General features: G+C 55.6%; 1 protein-coding gene across 4 annotated transcripts in view; it reads right to left on the bottom strand.

The window, feature by feature from the left end:
• Positions 1-20,747, bottom strand: part of Zmiz1 (zinc finger MIZ-type containing 1) — a 220,742-nt gene that overhangs the window by 98,501 nt on the left and 101,494 nt on the right. For all 4 annotated transcript variants that reach the window (XM_076835131.1, XM_076835134.1, XM_076835133.1 and 1 more), the window contains 2 exons: positions 6,133-6,241; positions 254-367 (listed from right to left, as the gene is read on the bottom strand). In XM_076835131.1, the coding sequence (XP_076691246.1) occupies positions 254-367; positions 6,133-6,192 (174 nt within the window). In that variant the 5' untranslated portion in view covers positions 6,193-6,241. The remainder of the gene's footprint in view (positions 1-253; positions 368-6,132; positions 6,242-20,747) is intronic.

Raw genomic sequence — 20,747 nt, 5'->3', positions numbered from 1 at the left:
CTGAGACCCCCTCAGATCTTGCTGCTTTGCTTATGACAGAACATTGACCCCCAAGCGAGCCCTGAGTCTCAAGTGTGGAAACTCACATACTTTACCTCCCCATCAGACCCAGATTGGGGGCACACATGGCAGGGCCGTCCCTGCCAGCACAGTGTCTTCCCGGCTCTCTCCCATTACCTCGCATCTGGATAGGCCCGCACACCCCTCCCCCTCACACACACACGCACTACGCAGAGCAGAGGCCCAGACTCACCGTTAGACACCCCATCAGGCTCTGCTCAAAAGGCCGCTGGAAGGCTCGCGGGTCTCCACACCAGTCCAACAGCTCCGTGGCGGCATTATGGAAGTTGGCAGGATTCTGTAGGTGCTGTGGGAAGGAAGAGGAGGTGGCTTGAGGTGCCCAGAGTGAGGCCAGCAAGAGCTGCACTGGGGTCTTGGGAAGGGAGGACACAGGCCTCACCAGGAGATGCTCAGAGAGGAGCCAAGGGGCAGTGTGGACTGTGAGTGGTTCCACACTCACTCCCATCTTCCTCTGCACATCCACCACCCTCACCTCGCAGGGAGGGGACAAGCAGCGCCACTGCAGAGACAGGAATACCAAGGTCTGGCGAGGCCAGTGAGATCAAGTATTCAAGCACACTCTGGATGCTGGGGTTGGAGGGGGTGGACCCTGAAGGGTTCTGAAGGATGGCACACGGCCTCCCTGATTGGGGACTGACTCTCTGACCCAGGATGGGCTGCCTGGGGATTCCCTCCTAATGAGCACCCCTCTAAGCTCCCAACCCAGACCGGACTCCCAGCAAGCTCAGCCATAGTCATAGTCCCCTCCTCAGCAGGGAGGCCACCCTCAGCTGAGAAGGCAGACCACAAAGCACATGGTGCTCAGGTTATGGTCACAGTGTGGTCTGGTGTATGTGGCTTAGGGCCCTCCCAGTTCTCCAGGCCCTGTTTGCCTCAGCTTGGGGACTGCTGGCATTGTGGGGAAGGGTCCCCTCCTGGTCAGGGAGTGAGAATTCTGGGGCCAGAGTGCTTGGGTCCCAGATTCTATTTCAGACCCGGCTAGAGGGCCACCAGGGTACAAAGGGGAGGAGGTGGCCCGTAGGTCCCCTTCATTCTAACAATCCATGTCTTCCCAGGTCCTCTGAGTTTGCCACTGAGACCAGGAGATAAAAAGACTTGCCCAAGGCCAGGCGACAGGTTAGAGGGGCATCTGTGATTCTGTGGTGGGGCTTGACCAAGTGGAGGTTTAGCTGCTGCTGTTTTCCGGGGGGCCTGCATCAAGGGCAGAGGGTACACAAGCTGCCCAACTGCAGGAATGGTGGCAGCTCCTGAGTCCTGCTGTCTTGGTGCTGGGAGAGACAGCGGAAGAGTGACTGGCCCACGGTGGCCCCAGTATGGCGGGTAGGGCCTTGGGCCTACAGGTCCTAGGGTGCTATAGGTCCCTGAATGGGAGTAGGGAGAGAGTGTTGCAGGAGTCCCCGTGGGGAAGGGACCCTGGTCACATTCTGCCTCCTACTGGCTGCTGACCTAAGACGGTCCCCTCACCTCTCTGAGTTTCAGCAGTCCCATCTGCATTTAGTGTTCCATGGTTGTCGATTGCTACAAGGGGGTAGATGCAAGTCACGGTTTAAAGGCAGAGAATTCTGTGAATTCAGTTGGGATAGCCTCTCTCCACAGAAACAAAGGAAAGGAAAGAGGTGAAGGGGAGGGTGCGGGTGAGCACGCAGAAACGAGCCCCCGTCCGGCACTGGCATGGGGATTAAACGAGATGAGGCTTACAGGCCCTGGCAAGGCGCCTGGCACGTGGGTGCTCCCACGTGGGGCTGCCCTTGGCCCAGCCTCTGCCGCCAGCGTCCCCTTGGCTCCTGGAAGCACAGCTGCCTCAGGATAGAGGGACTTCTATGAACAGAGCTGAGCCCTTCGAGAGGGCAGTAGCGGTCCTTGCTTCTGCCTCCCCTGGCGGGCCTCCTCTAGTACGTGCCCTCGGAGGCCACGGAGGGCCTTGGTCTCCGTGTGGAAAGCTGCACACATCAGCTCCCCACTGCTAACCAAGTTGTTCCATTTATTTGTGTGATGTCACACCCAATTAGCAGGGTCACCTGCCACTGCATGCTGCTCTCAGAGCTGCCTGCTGGCTCACAGGTGGCCACAGCACCCCTGGGTCTCTGAGTTCACGAGTGACCTCTGAGGACCATCTTGGGCTCAGTCTTGTTCTGGAGCCTGAGCACCCGCCTTTGGTGTCTTGCCAGCTGGGGACCCTTGCCTTCAGCCTGGATGGCTGGCTCCTCTGCGGCGCATCTGGCGGGTGCAGCCAACATCAGGCGTTCCCTTGGCTGGCTTCTGTGCATAGCTCTGTAGCCTTGCCTGAGCCCCCTCCTCCCTCTGTGTCTTTGTCAACTATGAGGTCACTGAGTTGCACAGAGAGACTGAGTGACTTGGGGACACATGCAGAACGCACCTCGTCCAAACTCCCAACTCAGCCACTGAGCCACGCAGCCCTGGGGACATGACTGGGTTTCAGAGTCCTCAACTGTAAAGTGGGGTGGTGACACCCTGTGGGGTTGCTGTAGAATTTAGAAATGCTATGTGTAGCCAGGCCTGGTGGCACACACTCGTAACCCCAGTGACTTGGGAGGCTGAGGCAGAAGGATGGCAAGTTCAAGGCCAGCCTGGACAACTTAGCAAGATCGTGTTTCAAAATTAACAAGGGCTGGGGATGCTGTTCAGTAGTAGAGCATCCTGGGTTCAAACCCCAGTACCAAAAAGGAAAAAAAGAAGGAAGGAAGACAGACAGACAGACTGGCTGGTTGTGCGTAAGGAGCTCATTAAGGAGCAGGTGCTACGGCTGCGGTCCATGGCCTCTCACTAATCTCTCTTGTTCCTCTGGAGAGTTCCTCAAGTGTGGAAACAGCCTATTGCTTATCCTTGGAATCCTTGAGACTGGCACAAAGGGGGTTCCCACAGGAAATTGCTGGTGGGCAGTTAACTGTCCAAAGGATGGCCCACCTGCTGAGCAGACAGAAACCTGGCCACTTCACAAGGGGACCCCCGTGGCATGGGGTGGGAAGAGGCTGTCAAGGGCAAGTGTGGCCAGCTATGATGGCCCTGCAGTGTATAGTGAGTCACAAGCAGAGGCCCTCAGACTGATTGGTGCTGGACATCAGTGCCCTGTCCCCCACGAAAAAGTTTATCGGCCTCCACATATTCTCTGAAGGCTCGGGTGGCATCTCCTGGCTGCTCAGTCCACGGGGTGAGAGTAGGGCACACCAATGCCTGGGCCAGGGCTGCCTACCCAAGAAATGATGGATTCATTTTCTCATCAACCTAGTCACTCACTAGTCCATTTGGGCATCGAACGAGCCTTCTATCCATACAGTGCATTCATGTATCCATCCATCCATCCAAAATGAATCAATTCATCCATCCATCTGTCCACTTGCCCATCCACCCATTCATCCATTCACTACTTTGTCTGTCTCTCACCCATTCATTCATTTATCTACATATCTACTTATTCCTCTAGAAGTCAATTATCCAGCCATCCACTCATCCATCATGTATACCCACCTGCCCATCCCTCTAACTACCTATCTGTGTGTCCATCTATTCCTTTATGCATCCATCTGTTGGCCCACCTGTCCCAGGCACCTAACCAAATACTTGGGTCCCACCCTGGGCTGGGTACAAGGTTAGATTCTGTAGGCTTAGAGATAAATGTAGCACATCTGCCCCCAGGAACTCAGTCTGGTGGGGAGCCCTGATGCATGCCCACAGGACTTAGAACTTGAAGGAGAAGGGGAAGGATGGGTTGAGGCTGTAGGTGGTGTGCAGGTACTGAGAAGGGAGCCTGGGAGTTGAAGAGGCCACTGAGCAATCATGAGCTGATTTGCAGGGCTCTCTGCCTGGATCCCAGCTGCCCGGGAGCTGCGAGAGGGGTACCTTATAGAGAGGGAGCTCTGTTCCTCCCAGCACTGAGCAGCTGAGAAGGGGAGTCATAGCTGGGCTGGAGGCCCTCAGAGAAGACGGCCATAAGGGGCTGGGAGTGGCGAGAGTTAGCGATGGCTAGAGCCAGGGTGAGTGGGGTGGGAAGGCTCCGCTGGGAGGTGAGGCAGGGCAGGAGGCTGTGTGTCCCCTGATGTGAGCCATAGCCCTTGCTAGCCCAAGGTTCTTCCAGACTACGCATCTGTCACCCTCAGCAGAGAGCTTCTCTTTCTCTTTGGATTAGGTTACGGGATGCCTGAGGATCAACGGTCTCCAGCCAGCAGCCACCCTCTGTGGGGCAGCCAGATACCAGCCCTGAGCTGTCTCTGATGGGAGGAGTAAGAGAAGGGGTATGGAGGACATCAGCGGCTCTGCGTGATTCAGGGGCATCTGGATCAACTGCTTGCACTCCCAAGTGTACCTCTATCTGTCCCAAAGGCAGGGCCCTCTGAGCCGCATGTGGGTGCAAGGACAGCCGGGGGGTGGGGGCGTGGGCAGTGAAGCTGGGGCTCCAGCCCTCGGTGCTGAGCAGACGTTGGCTAGGACGCCCTCTTACAGATGAGGTAAGGCAACACATCAACTTAATCAAGGCCATGTAGCTTCCAAGTGGTGGACGCAGGCTTACTGACTTGAATCTGCGCTGTGTGTACCCAGCTACGGGGTGAGAGTAGGGCACAGCTACGAGGGGGGCAGTTATGAGGGGGCAGCTCCAGAGAAGGGCCAAGGGAGTGGGGCACCCTGACTCCTGGTGGCACAGAGCTGGGCAGGGGAGAAAAGTCAAGTGGAGAGCAGGTCTCAGGGGAGCTGTGTGCCTGGTGCACGGAGGGGCTCAGGAAGAGGAGATAGGTCTATTGGGGGTGGGGTCACTGCCAGCCAAGCCCTGGGCAGGAGAAACTGGGTCAGAGGCAGTGCTGGGAAAGAGCGCTGTGATCCTGACGGGGGAGACGGGCAGGGGGGCACATGGTCTGGATTCTACCCCGTGACCACAAACAGAAGCAAGTAATTGGCGATTGGAAGACTGTCCGGCTGGGTTCAGTCTGTAACAAGTCTCCACTTTGCTCTCCAACCTGCACAGGCTGCAGAGATTGCTCTGTTAGGTGCTAAAGAGAGGACACCTCGCTCACTCCTGCCGAGTAGCCACAGTTCACTGGCTGGGCACCTGGGGGCAGCTCCATGGGGCCCTGGATCGTAGGGAAGGAAGGCAGGAGACTGTTTCCTGAGGCCAGCGGCTGGTTCCCTGAGCTTCCTGCCGAGCCTGCCTGCCAAAGGACTGTGCCCCGGCAACCACCTGCCCGAGATTCCGAGAACAACAGTCACAGCTGCCATTAGCTCGTCACCTGCCGTCTGCCAAGGTTAGGTTGTGTGTTGTCACCCACAGTGCTGCCGTTGCCATGGCGTTGAGTAAGGTGGGCCTTGCAGGCCCTATCTGATATATGGGGAAACTGAGGCTCAGAAATAAAGTGGGTGGACTGAGGTTGCCCCGTGGGGAGCAGGGAGGTGGACCCTGCATTTTCTGGAAGCCATGCCCCTTCTTCCCAACTCTCCTGGGTCTGTGCAGGGAAGCTGCCCACTCCTGGTCACCTCTGGGGGCACCCATGAAGGGTACTCCACCTCCCAACAATCCAGACCAGGGACACTCCTGGGTAAACTGCCTCTTGCTTGGTGAGAACAATGAGCAGATGGGGAACTGGCCACCTTCCAGGGCCAGTGGGGTCCAGTTTGGAGCTGGGTGACTTCTGTCCACCTCTCCTCTCTGTGCCTCTTTCCTTTTCTGTAAAATGATGGCATTTCCCAGGACTTTCCTCCTCTTGTAACCTTGATCAGCAAGCAGTGGGAGCAGAGGGGCCGAAAGCTTAGGTCTGGGGAGAAAGGCGATGGAATGGGTGGGGGTCGTCACAATGTAGGGCAGTTCACCGCATCCTCACTGCGGCCCAGAGAAGGCAGGACACTGGCCTAAAGTCACACTGCTGGGAAGATAAAAGGCAGTACTGGCATTCAAACCCAGGAGGAAGTAATTCCAGTGTCAGGCTGGTCTGTACCAGCATGCCAGCAACGCTGTCACTAGATGGATGTCGGGAGCTGGGGCGGCTGTTCCAGGCCCACCATTCCTGCCTCCCGGCACACAGCTCCTCCGGGCTTGGCCACACCCACCTGCTTGATGCACTGCAGCCGGTCATTGGTCTGCTGGATGTGCCTGTCCATGGAGTTCATCCTGGCCACTTCGCTGGGCTCTACCCGAGAGCCATGAACGTGGTCCAGCCTGTGAAGAGAGGGGAGAGGATGTCACTGGGCTGTCACCAGGCCTGTCAACCGGCATCCGTCCCCCAGTCCACCCTGCCCCCGACCAGCCCTGGCACTTTTGGGTTCCAGGGCCCTTTCCAACCCATGGTGGCCTCTTTCCAAGCTGGCGCGCACCCCCTGGGCTGAGGGCAGGAGGTGGTCCTGGCTACTCCCTGGGGGTGGCTTGTGTGAGCCCTGGGCAGGCAGAGCCACCAGGAGATGCAAAACTGCATGTGAGGGGGGCACGCATTTTTGTACATGTGTGTGTGGGGGGCGGGGTTGGTTGTGGGAGACAGCAACCCCACCCCCAGAATCCTGGTTCAAGGCTAGTCCACTTGGGCTGGGGTTGTGGCTCAGTGGCAGAGCACTTGCCTAGCATGCATGAGGCACTGGGTTCGATCCTCAGCACCACATAAAAATAACAGATAAATAAAATAAAGATATTGTGTCCAACTACAACTAAAAATTTATAAATAAATAAATGAGAAGAAAGCTTTAAAAAAAAAAAGGCTAGTCCACTTGACGTGGCTGTGAGTGGGGGTGCACCTGTGTGAATGAGGGGACCTTCCTGTATGACAAGTTCATGGCACATGGGCTATAGTGTAGCTCTCCTGTCACCGGTGCCACGTGCCCTCCTCAGGTCCCTCTGGCTTTGGAGTTCTTCATGCTTACAAGCCACTCACAGTCGGACGGTTCCATTTACCCCACTTTGCCGTCTCCTGGCCAAGAAGGAGGTCAGGAGTTAGCACCATGCCCATTTTCCAGACAAGGAAACTGAGGCTCAGAGAGAAGGGAGCCACTGGGGTCATGGGGTGTCCTGGCTCCCACACAGAAACCAGGGCTCCTGGTGCCAGCAGGTGGCCACATCTACTGCACAGGGCAGAGTGGCTGTAGATTCCCGTCCTGATTCTGGGGGACCAGGGACATGGACAGGATGCCTACAGTGCCTGGCCTTATCTCCCACCGCACCACACTGCCCTGCAGAAGGTCCCTCATCTCCAGCCATGTCACAATAACCCTTTTACCAGATACTCTCTGCGTGCTGGATACCCACGTTCTCCCCTTTAGAGGTTCCACAGGGGAGGAAACCGAGTCCCAAGACCTGCCAAATCTGCACGGCTAGAAGAAGTGTGGACTGCGTCGGTCTGCTCTGCCCTGGCTCTTTCCTTACAGCCTCAGCATATTTGTTGAGGGGCCGTCGCGTCTTTCTGGCCCTGGCCTTAGAGAGAAAGCCCTGCTCCTTCTCTAAGGAGCTTTTCACCCTGTGGCTCCTGAAAAGGCGATCATTTGCACAATTCAAAAACCAGGACATCCACAGGGGTGTCCAGGGACAAGTCCCGGCTCTGTCCCCAGCCCCAGGGGCCTTTCCTGGGAGAACCTGAGTGGCATCCTGTAGAAGCAAATACCTATGTGTACTGTCCTTGCCCGACTATTTTCAAAACCTACACAGCAGCTCTCTGCCCCGTCTGGACCTTGCTTTTTCCCCGTTAATGACAGATCTCCGAGCTTCTTCTCCATCGAGACAGAAAGAGCCTTTTCATTTTTTTAATGGTGGCACAGTGTTCCAAGCACAGGAAGCATTTACCAACTAACATCGGAGTGAATGTCTACACCGGTCAGGGGCTGTCCCACTGCCCTAGGTCCTGACCAGGCCCCTGTTCTCTGGAGGCTATCTCGGCCATCCAGCATGAGGGAACCTGGAGCCATTCATCATCAGAACGACCTTTCATAGTGACACCTCGCCCAGGTGTGGGTGTTCTTGGAAGTGAAGGAGCTGGGTCATTTGGACATTTGTATTTATTTATGTGGTATTAGGAACTGAACCCAAGAGCACTTTACCACTGAGTTACATCCACAGTTATTATTATTATTATTTTTTAAATTTTCAGATAAGTTCTTGCTAGGCTGCCAAGGCCAGCCTTGAACTAGAGATCCTCTTGATACAGCCTCCAGAGTAACAGGGATTATAGGTGTATGCCACGGCACCCAGATGGACATTTTATTTTTAACAAGTACTTTATCATGGGATTCTCTGGGAAGAAAGTGAAAGTGGGGATTGTTTTCTCTGCCACCCACCCCTACATACACAGTACCTGTCACATCTCGCACATACTCCCTGACACCTAGCTCCACATCCACCACGTATCTACCTCAGCAGCCATCTGTCATTTGTGCGTCTGTCCACTCCCCCAGGTACCCATCCCAGCACCCACCCCTAGTTGGAACTTGCTCCCCTGCGACTGCCTCTACCCCCCAGTAAACACTCTGATGACTCTGCAGAGCCAGGTCCTATGCTGGGCCTGCAGGGCGAGCAGAGTTAAGATGAAATAATCTTCTGGGGTTCAAGGACCTCTGGGGCCAGCTGCGTTCACTCTGTGCCATCTTTTAGGTGACTGTTTGTTGGGCTGCTCCTATGAATACTCCAGTGCTGGCACAGACCCTGGCACACACAGACACTGCTCTACACTCTGCAGATGAGGAAACTGAGGCTCAGAGTTGATAGCAGATTTGGTAAGAGTCAGCTCCAGAATCCCAGCTTCCCATTACCACCTAAGCTCTTGAACAGCGACTGGGGAGGGGCCAGGGACCCTGCTGGAGGCTGCCATGGTGTTGCAGGGGAAGACAGGTTTGGTTCTCCTTGTTGCCCCCGAGGTCCCCAGACCATGTACCACCTGCATGTGCTTGCACTGCGCCTCAGCCAGCATTCACATGACAAAGGTTTCTGGAGCCAGGGCCAACCTTGGGGAACAGGGGCACGAGAGGACCTGGAGCAGAAGCAAGCTCACATGACCTTCCATAGGCTACCGCGGTTCCTGTTGCCAGACCCCATCTGAGTTCAAGGGACATGAATGTATAATGGCAACCAGGGTCCCAATAAAGAATGGGGTTTCCACATCCTGCCAGGACAAAGACATTGAGCCAAGGACCCATTAACCAAGGCTGGGACAGCTCCGTGGCATTTGAAGGGAAGTTCAGAGCAACTCAAGGTCTGGACTGTCCTCCATCCCCTGTCCACAGGCAGCAGCCAGCCAAGACAAAGGGTCTATGGTGACCATGCAGCCAGCAGGGGGTGCTGTTGACAAACCTAAGTGCCCAGAGGGCTGGAAACCAGCACCCTAAAGGTTCCAGGGCTCTGTGTCCCCACATCCCCCCTCCCCCCGCCCCAGGGAGCACCCAGGTGTCCCTAGTCAGGACAGGCTTTGTGCAGCCTTGTCTAGCTTCTGATCTTGGTGTCTCCATCTTGTAGGACAGGATAGCATGAAAGGAGAATTAGGTGGTCTCATCACGTTCTCCCCTAAGGAGGAACTTCCCAGGGTGGGCATGGCATTTACTAAATGCTTATTTAATAGCTGACAGTTTCTGGAGGCTGGGAGTGCTCAGCCCACCCAGGGGTGCCCCAAGCAGACTTCAGGAGCTCAGACCTCCCTAGCCGGTAACCTCAGGGTGCTAAGGCCGCTCTTCCCTGTTAGGCCACAGTGGAGTGGAAGGGATTGGGGGCAGGTCTCACGTTAGGGAGCAAACAGCAAAGCCAGAGACAGAACTGTCAAGTTCAGGCAGGTCTCCACGCAGCTCTTAGGCAGCTGTCTGGAGCCTGGTGGCTGGACTGGATCAGTGGATTCAAAGATCTCAGGAAATCAATGGCGAAGGTCCTTGGATACTCCCCCCCCCCCCAACATTTCAGCTGGTTTTATCTTAGGGAGCCTGAGACCCACAGGTAGTTTTTTCAAGGTCACATGGCACATCTGGGCTGGGTCCAAACCCCAGGGGGCTTTTCTCCTAGGCTACTGCTCCATTTTATGGGAATCAGATAGAACCTGCGAGGCCCAGGGGCGGGTAGGCAGCTGTCAGGAGAGACATCATGGATCACCGAGACAGGTGCGTGTCCTCTGTCTTGTAATCTACAAAAGGATGAATGTGTTGCTGAATTAAGGAGGGACCCACAGGTGAGGTGACATTGTTAAACTGCTGAGATCAGTGGTGGAAAACTGGGATTATTAACGCCAGGAATGGATGGCACAGGAGGCTCCTGTCCTCACAATCATGGGTGTAAGGCCTTGAGAGCTAGGGTCATAGGCATGAAGAGAGAGGGGTGGGCTGAATGAGGCACAAGAGATGTGGCTGGTGAGGGTGGACTGAAATCTTCCATTTGTTCTGCACCTGCTACCTGCTGGCATGAGGCCAGGTCCCATGCGCTGCTAATTTTCTTAATCCTTAAAAGGCTCAGAGAGGCGAAGGGACCTGCCCAAGGTCACACAGCCAGGAAACTCCTGACCTAAGATCTAACCCTCTGCCTTTCTAATCATTAACGTGTTATCCTTCCCACTCCTCAAAACCTGGTGGTCAGAGCCTCCTGCTTGCCCCCACCTGAAGGTATGACCCAGTCCTCAAAGACGTCCTTCTTCCTCCCAACCCCCTTTAAACCTGGTTATGGTTCCAGGGTCTGAGCTTTGTGTTCCCACTGGCACAGGGAAGCAGGAGCTCGTGGCGGCCAGCAGAGGTCGCCCTCCGCCGTGGGACCCGGCTCGGGCTCCGAGGCTGCCTCTGCCTCAGGGGGCCTGGACTCTCTCAAATCTTTACAAGTCATTACAAATCTGTGGTGGCTGCAGCTCCAGCACCCACAGAGGCCTGGGCTCCCACCTGGCGGGTCGCTGTTGGCTTGCCCAGGCCGTAGCCCTTCCTAGTGGCTCTCTGCCTCTGGACGGGCGGTCACACCCATCCTGCTCAGGGACCTGCATCTCTCCCGTCTGAGCAGCACCTGTCTGCCAGCAAAACTTGTCTGCAGACAGAGCTAACCAATCTTACAGGTGGGAGAAGCCTGCTCTGCCACCCTCCTGCTGGGTGAACGCGCAAGAAGCTGAACGTCAGTTTCCCTGTCTGTAAAGCAGAGTGTCGGGCTAGTTAGCCTTTGGTGGCCCATAAAACTCCAGCATCTGAGGATTCCTGTGCAGGAACTCGGGCTGTTTGGGACATTTCTCCCCAGGAGTAGAAAACTTGGCTTTGAAACTGCAAATCCTGTCCCAAGGCAAGTCCTGGGGAGCCCTCCAGTCTGGGGCCTGCAGAGAGGCCTCCTTCTGGGGTGGCCCAGGGCCACAGAAGCTGCCCCTTTGAGGCTATGTGCCTTATGGAAGGTTTCAGAAGGTGACAAGGGGGTCAGCTTGGTCTTCCCAACTCCCAGGGGCTGTCTCACGGGGCTGCGCTTCCATCTGTACTTCTCACCACCCAGTAAAGACAGGCTGAGTCCCCGCCGCCGTGGTGCCCCTTGCAGAAGATATGGTAGGAGCTGCCACTGCACCTGTAGGGCTACTTGCCCAAGGGGCTGGGGACCAGTCTCTCCCCACCCTCTACAGCCAGGTGAGGGACAGAGGTAGAGCAAGGGAGAGGACAGAGGGGGTGCTGAGGGCCTGGCTGGGCTGGACCCCTCTGGCTGTTCTACATGGGGCTCTGGTTTGTCTCTGGGCTGCCAAGATGAGGGAAGGCAAACGGTCCATGGTGGGATTCTCTCTGGACACAGGGACGTGTGCTCTTATTGTCCCATGGTCATATGGAGCCCTAGAGGTAGCTCCAGAGGGTGGCAGGCTGACCTATGAATTCAAGTGTGTTTTATTCTCATTTTCAGGACTAAGTAGTTCATCTACACACCTGAGGCATCTGGGGGACGAGCATTTGCATATCACAGGTGTGTACACAGGCACAGGCCTGCAGGCCCCTTTGCACACTTCAGAGCAGGTGTGTGCTCACACTGGATGTTGGCACAGATGTCCTTGGGCACGCATGTCTTGTACCAGCTTGCACAGGCAAGTGGCATGCCCCCAGGGACCTGTGAGCAACAGTGTGCAGACATGATTCAATCACCTTGCATACCTGCAGCCTGGGTCCCCCAAGGTGAGCAGAGGCAGAGGTGGGAGGCTCCACCTAAAGCCTGACAGTGCAGGCCATGCTTCAAGACATGACCATGACCAGCAAGCTAGGGAATGTCCACTGCTGGCCTGACAGAAGAACCTGAGGTCCAGGGTACCCATGTGGCCAGCCCCTTCACCAGCTTCAGACTTTGAAAGGGACAGACATGATGGACCCCAGGCTTGGCAGTGACCTCCTACCCTGTGTGTGCCAGCACCATCAGGGTCCCCTTTGGCCTGGCCATCACCTTCTGCCTCTCCCAGTTACAGCCCATGTTCCCCTGGGGCCACTGCCTCCTAGGCTGATCTCTGATGGCCATGCCCCCAAGTCTTTGCACTGAGGCCCCTCAGCCCAGAATGCCCTTCCCCTCCATCCATCAGGGCCTGGCCCAACTGTCACCCCAAGTAGAGGGGCTCACTTCCACTCCCGATCCCTTAGCCTCATGTCATGCATCCGCGTGCCATGGCCCTAGATCAGTGTTTCTTTGTACCTGTCTCCCCATCAGCTGGGATGTCCTCCAGTTATGGAGTCCAGATTCTAGCACCGGTACCCAGATGGGTGGATGCACTGTCATCCTCAGGTGAGCACAGGATCCAGGGTGGCAAGAGCTGAAAGCCCAGTGTCCCAGCTCTGACCAGAGGATCCTGGGACTGGAGAGATACCAGCCACCCAGACCAGGGTTCCCAGATAGTAATGCCCATACTACCAGGGGGATCAGGTTGATTTTAGGTGGTCTGTAGACAAACCTTAGAAATTTTCATGAGGTTTTCAGACCAGGAAAATGATCACAGGTGAGTACATGAATATTACTGAGGTCAAAGTCAGATTAGGTAGCGATGGCCAGCCTACATGGGGTGAAAGTGACCAAGATCAGGAAGCTCTGGTGTAGACCCACGGCCTCATCATCTTAGAGGGAAGGAGCGGAAGTCTGGAGAGGAGCTGTCTGGGATCACCCAATGGGGATGCTGCACGGCCAGTCCTTGGTGGGGAGCAAAGACAGTGGGTGAGAGTGACTTTGACCTTGGGGCTCTACCCTAGGGAAGTCAGGAGGAAGGACAGAGGGAGAGGAGACAAAAAGGGAAAAGAGAGACAAAAAGCAGCAGTACCTGGTGGCTGCAGGGGCTGCTGTTCCCCACTCCAGGCCTGCAGCCTTGCACAGGGTGGGGCCCCCTAGGCGCGGTCCCTAGAGCCAGACCCTCTGGCAGTGAGGTTGTGGGAGGCCATTTCACTTCTTTGATGCCATGTCCTCAGCTGTCAGCAGGAAAGAGACCTGCTCCTTTTCCCACCGAGCTGAGAAGCTGAGTAGGTGACATCACTCAGGGACAGTGTTCTGGGTCTGGACCATGGAAATCTTCCTAACCCAGCCCCTCCTTCTTCAGCCTGAGCAGTGCTCTGTGCCAAGGCTTGTGGGCCCCCCACGACTTGGCCACTTGGTCCGGATGCTTTTCTCGCACACTTGAGGCTTCTGGAAGGGTGGATCTACGTCCATGACCCAATCTCACGACACCCACCCAAGTCCACACACACCCTCTTCCACCGCTGGTTTAATGGATGAGAAAGCGTAGCCTCGGCATTTCAGAGTGGGGGCTTCCCCAGGGCAGGCCCCACGCAACTGTGCCTGACAACTTGTCCTGGACACAGAAGTTAATCTAGAGGGAGCAATGACGTACTGGGGAACACTCATCAATGCCACACTGATTAAGGCGCAGCCTCTGTCCTACCCCACACTGGGCTGGGAATCCAGCTGCATTCGGGTGTGCCCTGTCCTCTGGGCACATGATGCCATAGCAGATCCGGGCCAAGCCCTCCTGCCATCCCTCTGGCCATGCTCCAAGTCCCCGACCTCAACTTCCCCTGGCAGCTCTCTCCATCTCTGAGCAAGTCCCCTGCATTTCTTTCATCCCTAAAGTTGTGCTCCTACTTTCTTCGTCCTTAGAGTGGAAAGAGAAACCGAACAACTATTGAACCTATATGTGCCAGACACTAGGTCCTCTACACCTCTCACGACTCTACTGTGATGTTCGGATTACTATTTCCATGCTATAGACGAAGAAACTGAGGCTCAGAGGTCCAATGTCTTGCGTAAGGCCACTCCACTGAGACGTGGTGGTGCCAGAATCAAACCCTGGTTTGAGGACAGAGCCCATGTTTTGTGTATCACACTCTCCGTGGGAACATAGCAGGTTTTCCTCAACTGGACACTTCCTTCCTTGGCCCCAGCTGAGTGTGAGGATGGTAACAGCTGTTGCTGTGGAGGGCCGAGGATGGTACAGAGTCAGGGACATATAGGCCTGAGGGACGAGGACAGTGCTGGGCGAGGGCCACAAGCCTCTCCCAGGGTGACAGTGCCTGACCGACTCCCGTCCCTCCATCCTTCTTCCTGACCTCATGCAGCGACTCTGACCTGGCTCTGCCTCCAGGCTCTTGCCTGCCATCAGAGACTCGGCTCTCCCCATGCAGTGGGGGAGGGGGTGGGGGGGAGAGGTACTCAAGTGTGCCTGGGAGATATGGGCAGCCGTAGGGCTGGACGTGGAGGAAGGGCCTTCTGAAACACCTGCAGATGCTCCTAAGCTCTAGCTCTGGGACAAGGAGGTGCTGTGGACTGTCCCTTCCTTCCTCCAACTCCCAAGCCTCCAAATCCACCCCCATGGCATTCTGGAGCTCCAGACTGGCAGGGCCAGCAGCATTCCCCAGGGAGAGGCAGACATGGCTGGACAAGCCCTTAAGGACCCCCTGGCACAGGGCTATGGAACTCCCCCCAAACCAAGGCCATTAACATGGCCAATCAGTCACCACTCTCTTCCCACCATGTCCAGACATGCCCAGTCCATCTTCCACGTATCTCTCGTCCAGCCACGCTAAACCACCTGGGACCTGGCAATGGAGACACCAGGTGGCCCACCTTTCAAAGAGTGAACAGAGGCCTGGAGAGGCGAGGCTGAGCTAGAGGCCACCAGGCAGGTTTTGTGATCTTTCTGGAAACTGGAAGTCAGAGCCCCATGGACAGACACGCGCCAAGCAGCCAAGCTTCAAGCAACATCACACCACGGTCTCACGCTGGCCTGTATTATTCCATCTTGCAGATGAAAACATCAAGGCTCAGCAGGGCTCACGGGAGACGTGGCCAGCAGCTGCCCCTCCTGGCCTGTGCTTTTATTTTACTCACCGGGCACGCCTTCTCCTTCAGTTAGTGACTATTAACTGTCAGTAGGTTTTTAAAAAGTTTCTCAAAAGCTTAAAAAAAAAATTAGGGAAATAAATTAAATAGAGCCATTCATTTGAGCTATAAGAGGTAGATGGGAAGAGACAAGAGACCAGAGAACGAGCCCCGGCTTAGATCTAGAAGGAATCTGGGGGTGCGCTGGGGCCCATTTAAACACTTATGAATGAGGAAACTGAGGCCCAGACAAGGGTGTGTGTGGGAGGAACAGAGTCAGGAAGGTCCCTGGGGGTCCCACATACAGATCTTGGGAGCCCCAGCTGCCCTGAGCTTCTGGGCTCTCTCCCTGCGCCAACCACACCCAGGCCGGCCCCCTGCCAGGCCAGGCTTGTGCAGTCTGCAGAGAGCTCAGACGGGGTGTCCTGGGAGCTCCCAGCCACCTCAGGGTGGGGCACGGCGGGACTGGGTGACATGCCAGGGGTGACAAGAGCGGGGACTCCATGCCCACCAGGAAGCACCTGAGCTGTTTTCTAGAGCCCCATGTGCCCCAGGGCTCCAGGTGGACTGCTGCAACATCCCTGGGTATGAGGGCCCACCTGGGCTGAGGCTGCCACACTATCTCCTTGAGACCCCTTTCTCTCTAAAAGGTGCTTGTCATGCGGGATGGATCCAGCCAGGGCGGTCCCCATCGTGTGGCCTAGCTTCTTGTCTGTGCTCAAGGAGTCTCAGGGTATGAGGCTACTCAGGATGCCTGGTCTGAGACCAGGCAGCCTCCAGGGATAAGGTAAAGATGTCCAAGCCATCCAACCCACCTGCCGACAGCACCCACCACGGGGTTGGACCCAGAGGCCTGAGTTGGGCTGGGGGCACCCACAAGCTTCTGGAGGAGGAGGGTAGGGCCAGGCCCTGAGGGCTGGGAAGGGGCACTAGGGGGACAGTGTGGCTAGGCAGAGGGCTAAGATGTGGGGATGGGCAGGGGAGGCCTGACTTATTTTGGAAATAAAACCACATGCTCAGTGTCCTCTTGACCAGGCCTGGCTGGTCAGGCTGGCAGGGTGGCAGAGGGACCTTTCCTAAAGGAGAAGGTACTGAAAGGAGGCAAGACCCTCACAATGGATCCACTTTTTAATTAACTTGCCCTGCTGCCTTAAGTGATTCCCTGCTTACGCTGGTTCTTTTGAAAATTCCAAAGTGCTATTTCTGACCTGTGATTTACTATTGCCGTACGTCTCCATAAGCAGTGTTTTAGCTTAAGTGGCAGTTGCATATTAATTACAAAGTTAATTATGTGCTGTGTAATCATGCTGTAATTCATTAGTTTACTCTACACTCTGAGAGTCTCATGCTAATAGCAAGATCTGACAAGGTTTCAGGAATCAACAAAGATCCGCTGAAAATCCAGAAGAGGGCTGAAAAGGGCTGGGGACCCTGAGGTGCTTCCCAGGGACCTTGCCTCTCCCTGGAGCTGGTCTGTGCCCTGCTTGGAGCATCACGTGGACAGAGCATGGACCCACAGCTGCCCAGGGCTCTGCATGGGCACCCCTCTCGGAGCACACGCCGCTTTGAATCCCAACCCTGAGTCTGCAGAAGACAGTGGAAAACGCAGCTGGCTCTTCTCCCTCCCCCGGTGGAAGAACAGGGACAGGAACAGAATTTGTTTAAAATTACTTACGGAACAGGGAGTCACTTTTAGGTGAAAAATTAACTGTTCAGATTAAAAAAAAAAAAAAAACCCAGGGAACAGAGACCATGGGGGGCAGGCTGGGGAGGGGCCTGGAGAACTCAGGAACCGACTGTGGTTCAGATAGGGAGGGGAGGGGCCTGCGGGGCTTTGGATCAAGGTCTTTCCATCTCTTTTTCCTCTAGTGGGTTCTCAGAAGCATTCAGGGATGCCCAAGGGAACACTGGCCATAGCCTTTCTGACTTCTTTCCTATTTTTCTCTCCTAATAGCCATCCACAGGGCTCAGCTGTGCTCCTGACTCTTCTTCTTGGATGGTCCCAAAGGCTCCAGGAAGCCCAGATTCCTGTCTGGGAGATGAGCGAGAGCTCCCACCTCCTGGCCTGGGGACCACATGATGGACAGGAATGAGATCCCCCAGCCCATCCCTTGCTGGGGTTGTTCCAGGTGATTCTTTCCTAAAACCATCTCTCCCAGGCCCAGTGTTGTCAGCTGAGAAGAAGCTCCATGGTCTCCAAAGGCATTTAAAAGTCAACCTGAGAGAGACAGGCCCGCTCCACACACCCGCCCCTCGCCAATCTGCAGATCAGATTTCAAGCCCTGGTGGCAGGAGGGGGTACCAGGCCTGTGACCTCCCCCGGACATAGCGATCTGGTGGCTGAGACCCTCTGCTTTCCAAATATAAACCTGCCTGTTTATTTTTGCTGACAGCTGAACGAAAAAAAAAAAAAAAAGATGTGGAAGTCCTTTCCCTTCTGGCTTCAGTCAACAAGAGGAGAAAGACTCAGAGCCCCAGCTGGCAGGGGAGGAAGATAAATAAGAAAAAACAAAACATGTCCTTGTGCGACAGTGGAATGTTTTTAAAAGAGGTGAAAAACACAAGGTCAGGGGCAGATTTCATTTTCTATCATTTCCACAGGCTCAAGGAGGGAGCAGGAGGCTGTCTACTGGATGGTTACAGAGGAATCAGTTTCGGAGGGAACCTATTTTGGGTGGGGGGAGCACAGGGGCACCTTAACAGCCCAACCACTGTGGTTTCCTTTCCAGGGAACACACTGGTTTCCGTGGTAACGAAGAAGTCCGGCCTCCAAAGTTCTGAGGAGAGAGCCCAGGCTTGGCCTGGGATGCTCCTGACAATTATCCGCGGCCAAGGCTTCATGTCCAGCTCACCCAGGCAGAGAGCTGGGAGGGAGAGGTGCAAAAACGTCAGCTCTGCAAAAATATGGGCCCTGGTCCCTGCCTCCCTCCCCCCTCCCCGCATTGTGCAAGCAGCAACTCATCCCAGATTCATTGCTTTCCGGGGCTTTATGGTTGAGCAGGTAAAAAATGCCTGAAACAGCTTGGAAACCAGCCCATGTTTGACAGCACCCAAGGACCCTGAGGAGGCTGTAAAGGCACTGGGGTGGGAGGCGATGGACCAGCAAGCGCTGGACTTCCTGCAATAGCACACTTCAGCTGGCGTAGTGGGCACAGGGGACCCGGATCAGAACAGGGCAGGTCGGGTTTTCTAACGTCATCTTCCATCCACGTTCTGCCGGGGTTGTTCCAGAGGCACCTTCTGGATTTAAAGCCCATCTTCCCAGAGAGAAATATTGAAACGTCTGGCCTGGGAGGATGCGGTGCCTGCGCATCAGGTGCGCGAGGGGAGAGGGGGGGCGCGTGGGAGTGGAGAGAGGAGAGGAGGCAGACAGGGGCCTCGATTGCATTTGCAGAGCACTTATCCAGCTGCCGCCGGGAGCGGGGCTAAGTGCTCCACGTACATTATCTCATTTAACTTGCTCTCCAGCTGCCCGGTGAGGCAGACGCAATTATCCTTCACTGGAGGGAGTGGAGGGGTTAAGTGACCTGCCCAAGGCCACCCAGTAAGTGCATAGCAGAGCTATGAGTAACACCTGCTCATCTGCAATGCCCATTCTCACGCCCACGGTGCCTTGTGCATCAGGGTCGGTGCCTTGTGCATCAGGGTCGGGAGAGGGGTAGGAGGGAGGCCGTGTGGCTAGTGGTTTCTTCCCCTGTGGTGAAGGAGACAGAGGTTCCTGGAATTCGCCCCTCCCCAGAGCCTTCCCTCTCTTCTAAACACTCTGCACACTGTCCTCCCTCAGCAAGACAGGCCATGGAGCAGAGCCACCTGGAGGCTCCAACCCAGAAGCTCCAGCCCCTGTACTCCACCTTGAGGCAGACATGTCCCTACTGGCTGATGTCCCAGGTTCTCAGATCACATCCTTTATAAGCATTGTCTCCTTTAAGCCCAGAACAACCTTTGGATGTAGATAGTTAACAGTCCATTTCATAGCTTAGGGGCTGGAGGATCAGAGAGGGTCGGAAGCATGTCCAAGTTCACACAGCTAGCAAGGGGGCAGAGCTGGGGTTCAAGCCTTGCCCTGACACCAAACCTCAAGTATACTTTTAATTGATGATGAAAAGATGACAGCCAAGCCTTCCTGAGCTCTTACTATGTACTCTGCTCTGTTTGGGGCTTTTTATTTTTGTTTTGGGGCACTGGGGGTCAACCCAGGACCTCTCTTGTGGTAAACAAGTGCACTGCTACCAAGCTACCTACCCAGCTGTTTTTATTTTTTATTTTTGGGTAGGGCCTTGCTAAGTTGCTGAGGTTGGTCCCAAACTTGCCATCCTCCTGTCTCAGCCTCCCGAGTACCTGGGATCACAGGCATATGCCACTGTGCCCTCTTCCCAATGTTTTAAGTACTCTATACAGATTAACTTATTTTATTCTCTGAATTGTATGTTTTAAATAGCCCCATTTCATGGATGGGAATCTGTGTGGTACCAAGCTTTGAAAGAAACGTGGCCAAGGGCACAGTTACTAAGTTGCAGGTTCAAAGTCTGAGCCCAGCCAGGCTGTTCCCAAGCTCACACCGGTCACTCACAGGATGTGCCGTTTCTCCACCCACTTAGATTCTAGATGGTTCTGGGATCTTGCTAGAACAAGTAGCATTGGGGGGAGCTGGATCTTCCCATCGTGTGGCTCCTGAAGCTCCCCCCTCCTGTCCTGGGAACATGGAGCAGGGCCTGCATTGAGTGGCGCATGGCGGGTGCCTGTGAGTGGCTCTGAGCCTCAGGCCTTTGCCGCACTGGGGATGTGCGTGCAGCTGATTTATAACCCCAGAGAAAACAGAATTGCAAATCTCACCCACAAATCTTCCTTATCGAGGTACTCGCGACAGGCAGACACGCCGTGAATTCCCCAGGACAGGCAGGCTGCCCCCGGGCCTTGGCTCCCTCAGCCTCCCTGCTCCTCGCGGCCTGAAAGGGGACATGTGTTGGTCCTGCAAGGTCCCCCTGGCTGCCAGCAGCCTGGTCACTTGCCCCTGGGGAGGGGTGGCTCCCCTAGGTGGGTCCTGAGGAACCCAGCCCAGGAGAGGCCCACGGGGCCCCATAACACCCACAGAACCGAGGAGGAGCAGGGCGAGGGTCTATTTAACACTCCAGGCGGCGTGGGCTTTGCCTTCCTCCGTGTTTCAGGCTCATCTTCTCTCGCTGTTGAGGCTCATGGAAGCCGCGACATGCCCACATCACGGCAGTCTGACTCTCAGAACCTTCCACCACGCTGCCTCAAATCCTCGCTTCTCAGGTCCTCAAGCCACACAGGCTTGCTCAGGCCCTGGCCCTGGCCCACTGCGGCCCTCCCCTGGCCCACTAGGGTTGGGGTCACCTCATGGGCACTTAGCCCCATCCCAAGTTTCAAAGAGGTAAACCCTGGGGACACGTTTCCAGCTCCTGCTCATCCA

This window comes from Callospermophilus lateralis, chromosome 15 (genome assembly GCF_048772815.1).
Source record: "Callospermophilus lateralis isolate mCalLat2 chromosome 15, mCalLat2.hap1, whole genome shotgun sequence".
In the NCBI taxonomy this organism is placed as follows: domain Eukaryota; kingdom Metazoa; phylum Chordata; class Mammalia; order Rodentia; family Sciuridae; genus Callospermophilus; species Callospermophilus lateralis.
Note: the sequence above shows the minus strand (reverse complement) of the source record. Positions and strands in the feature narration are given on the sequence as shown.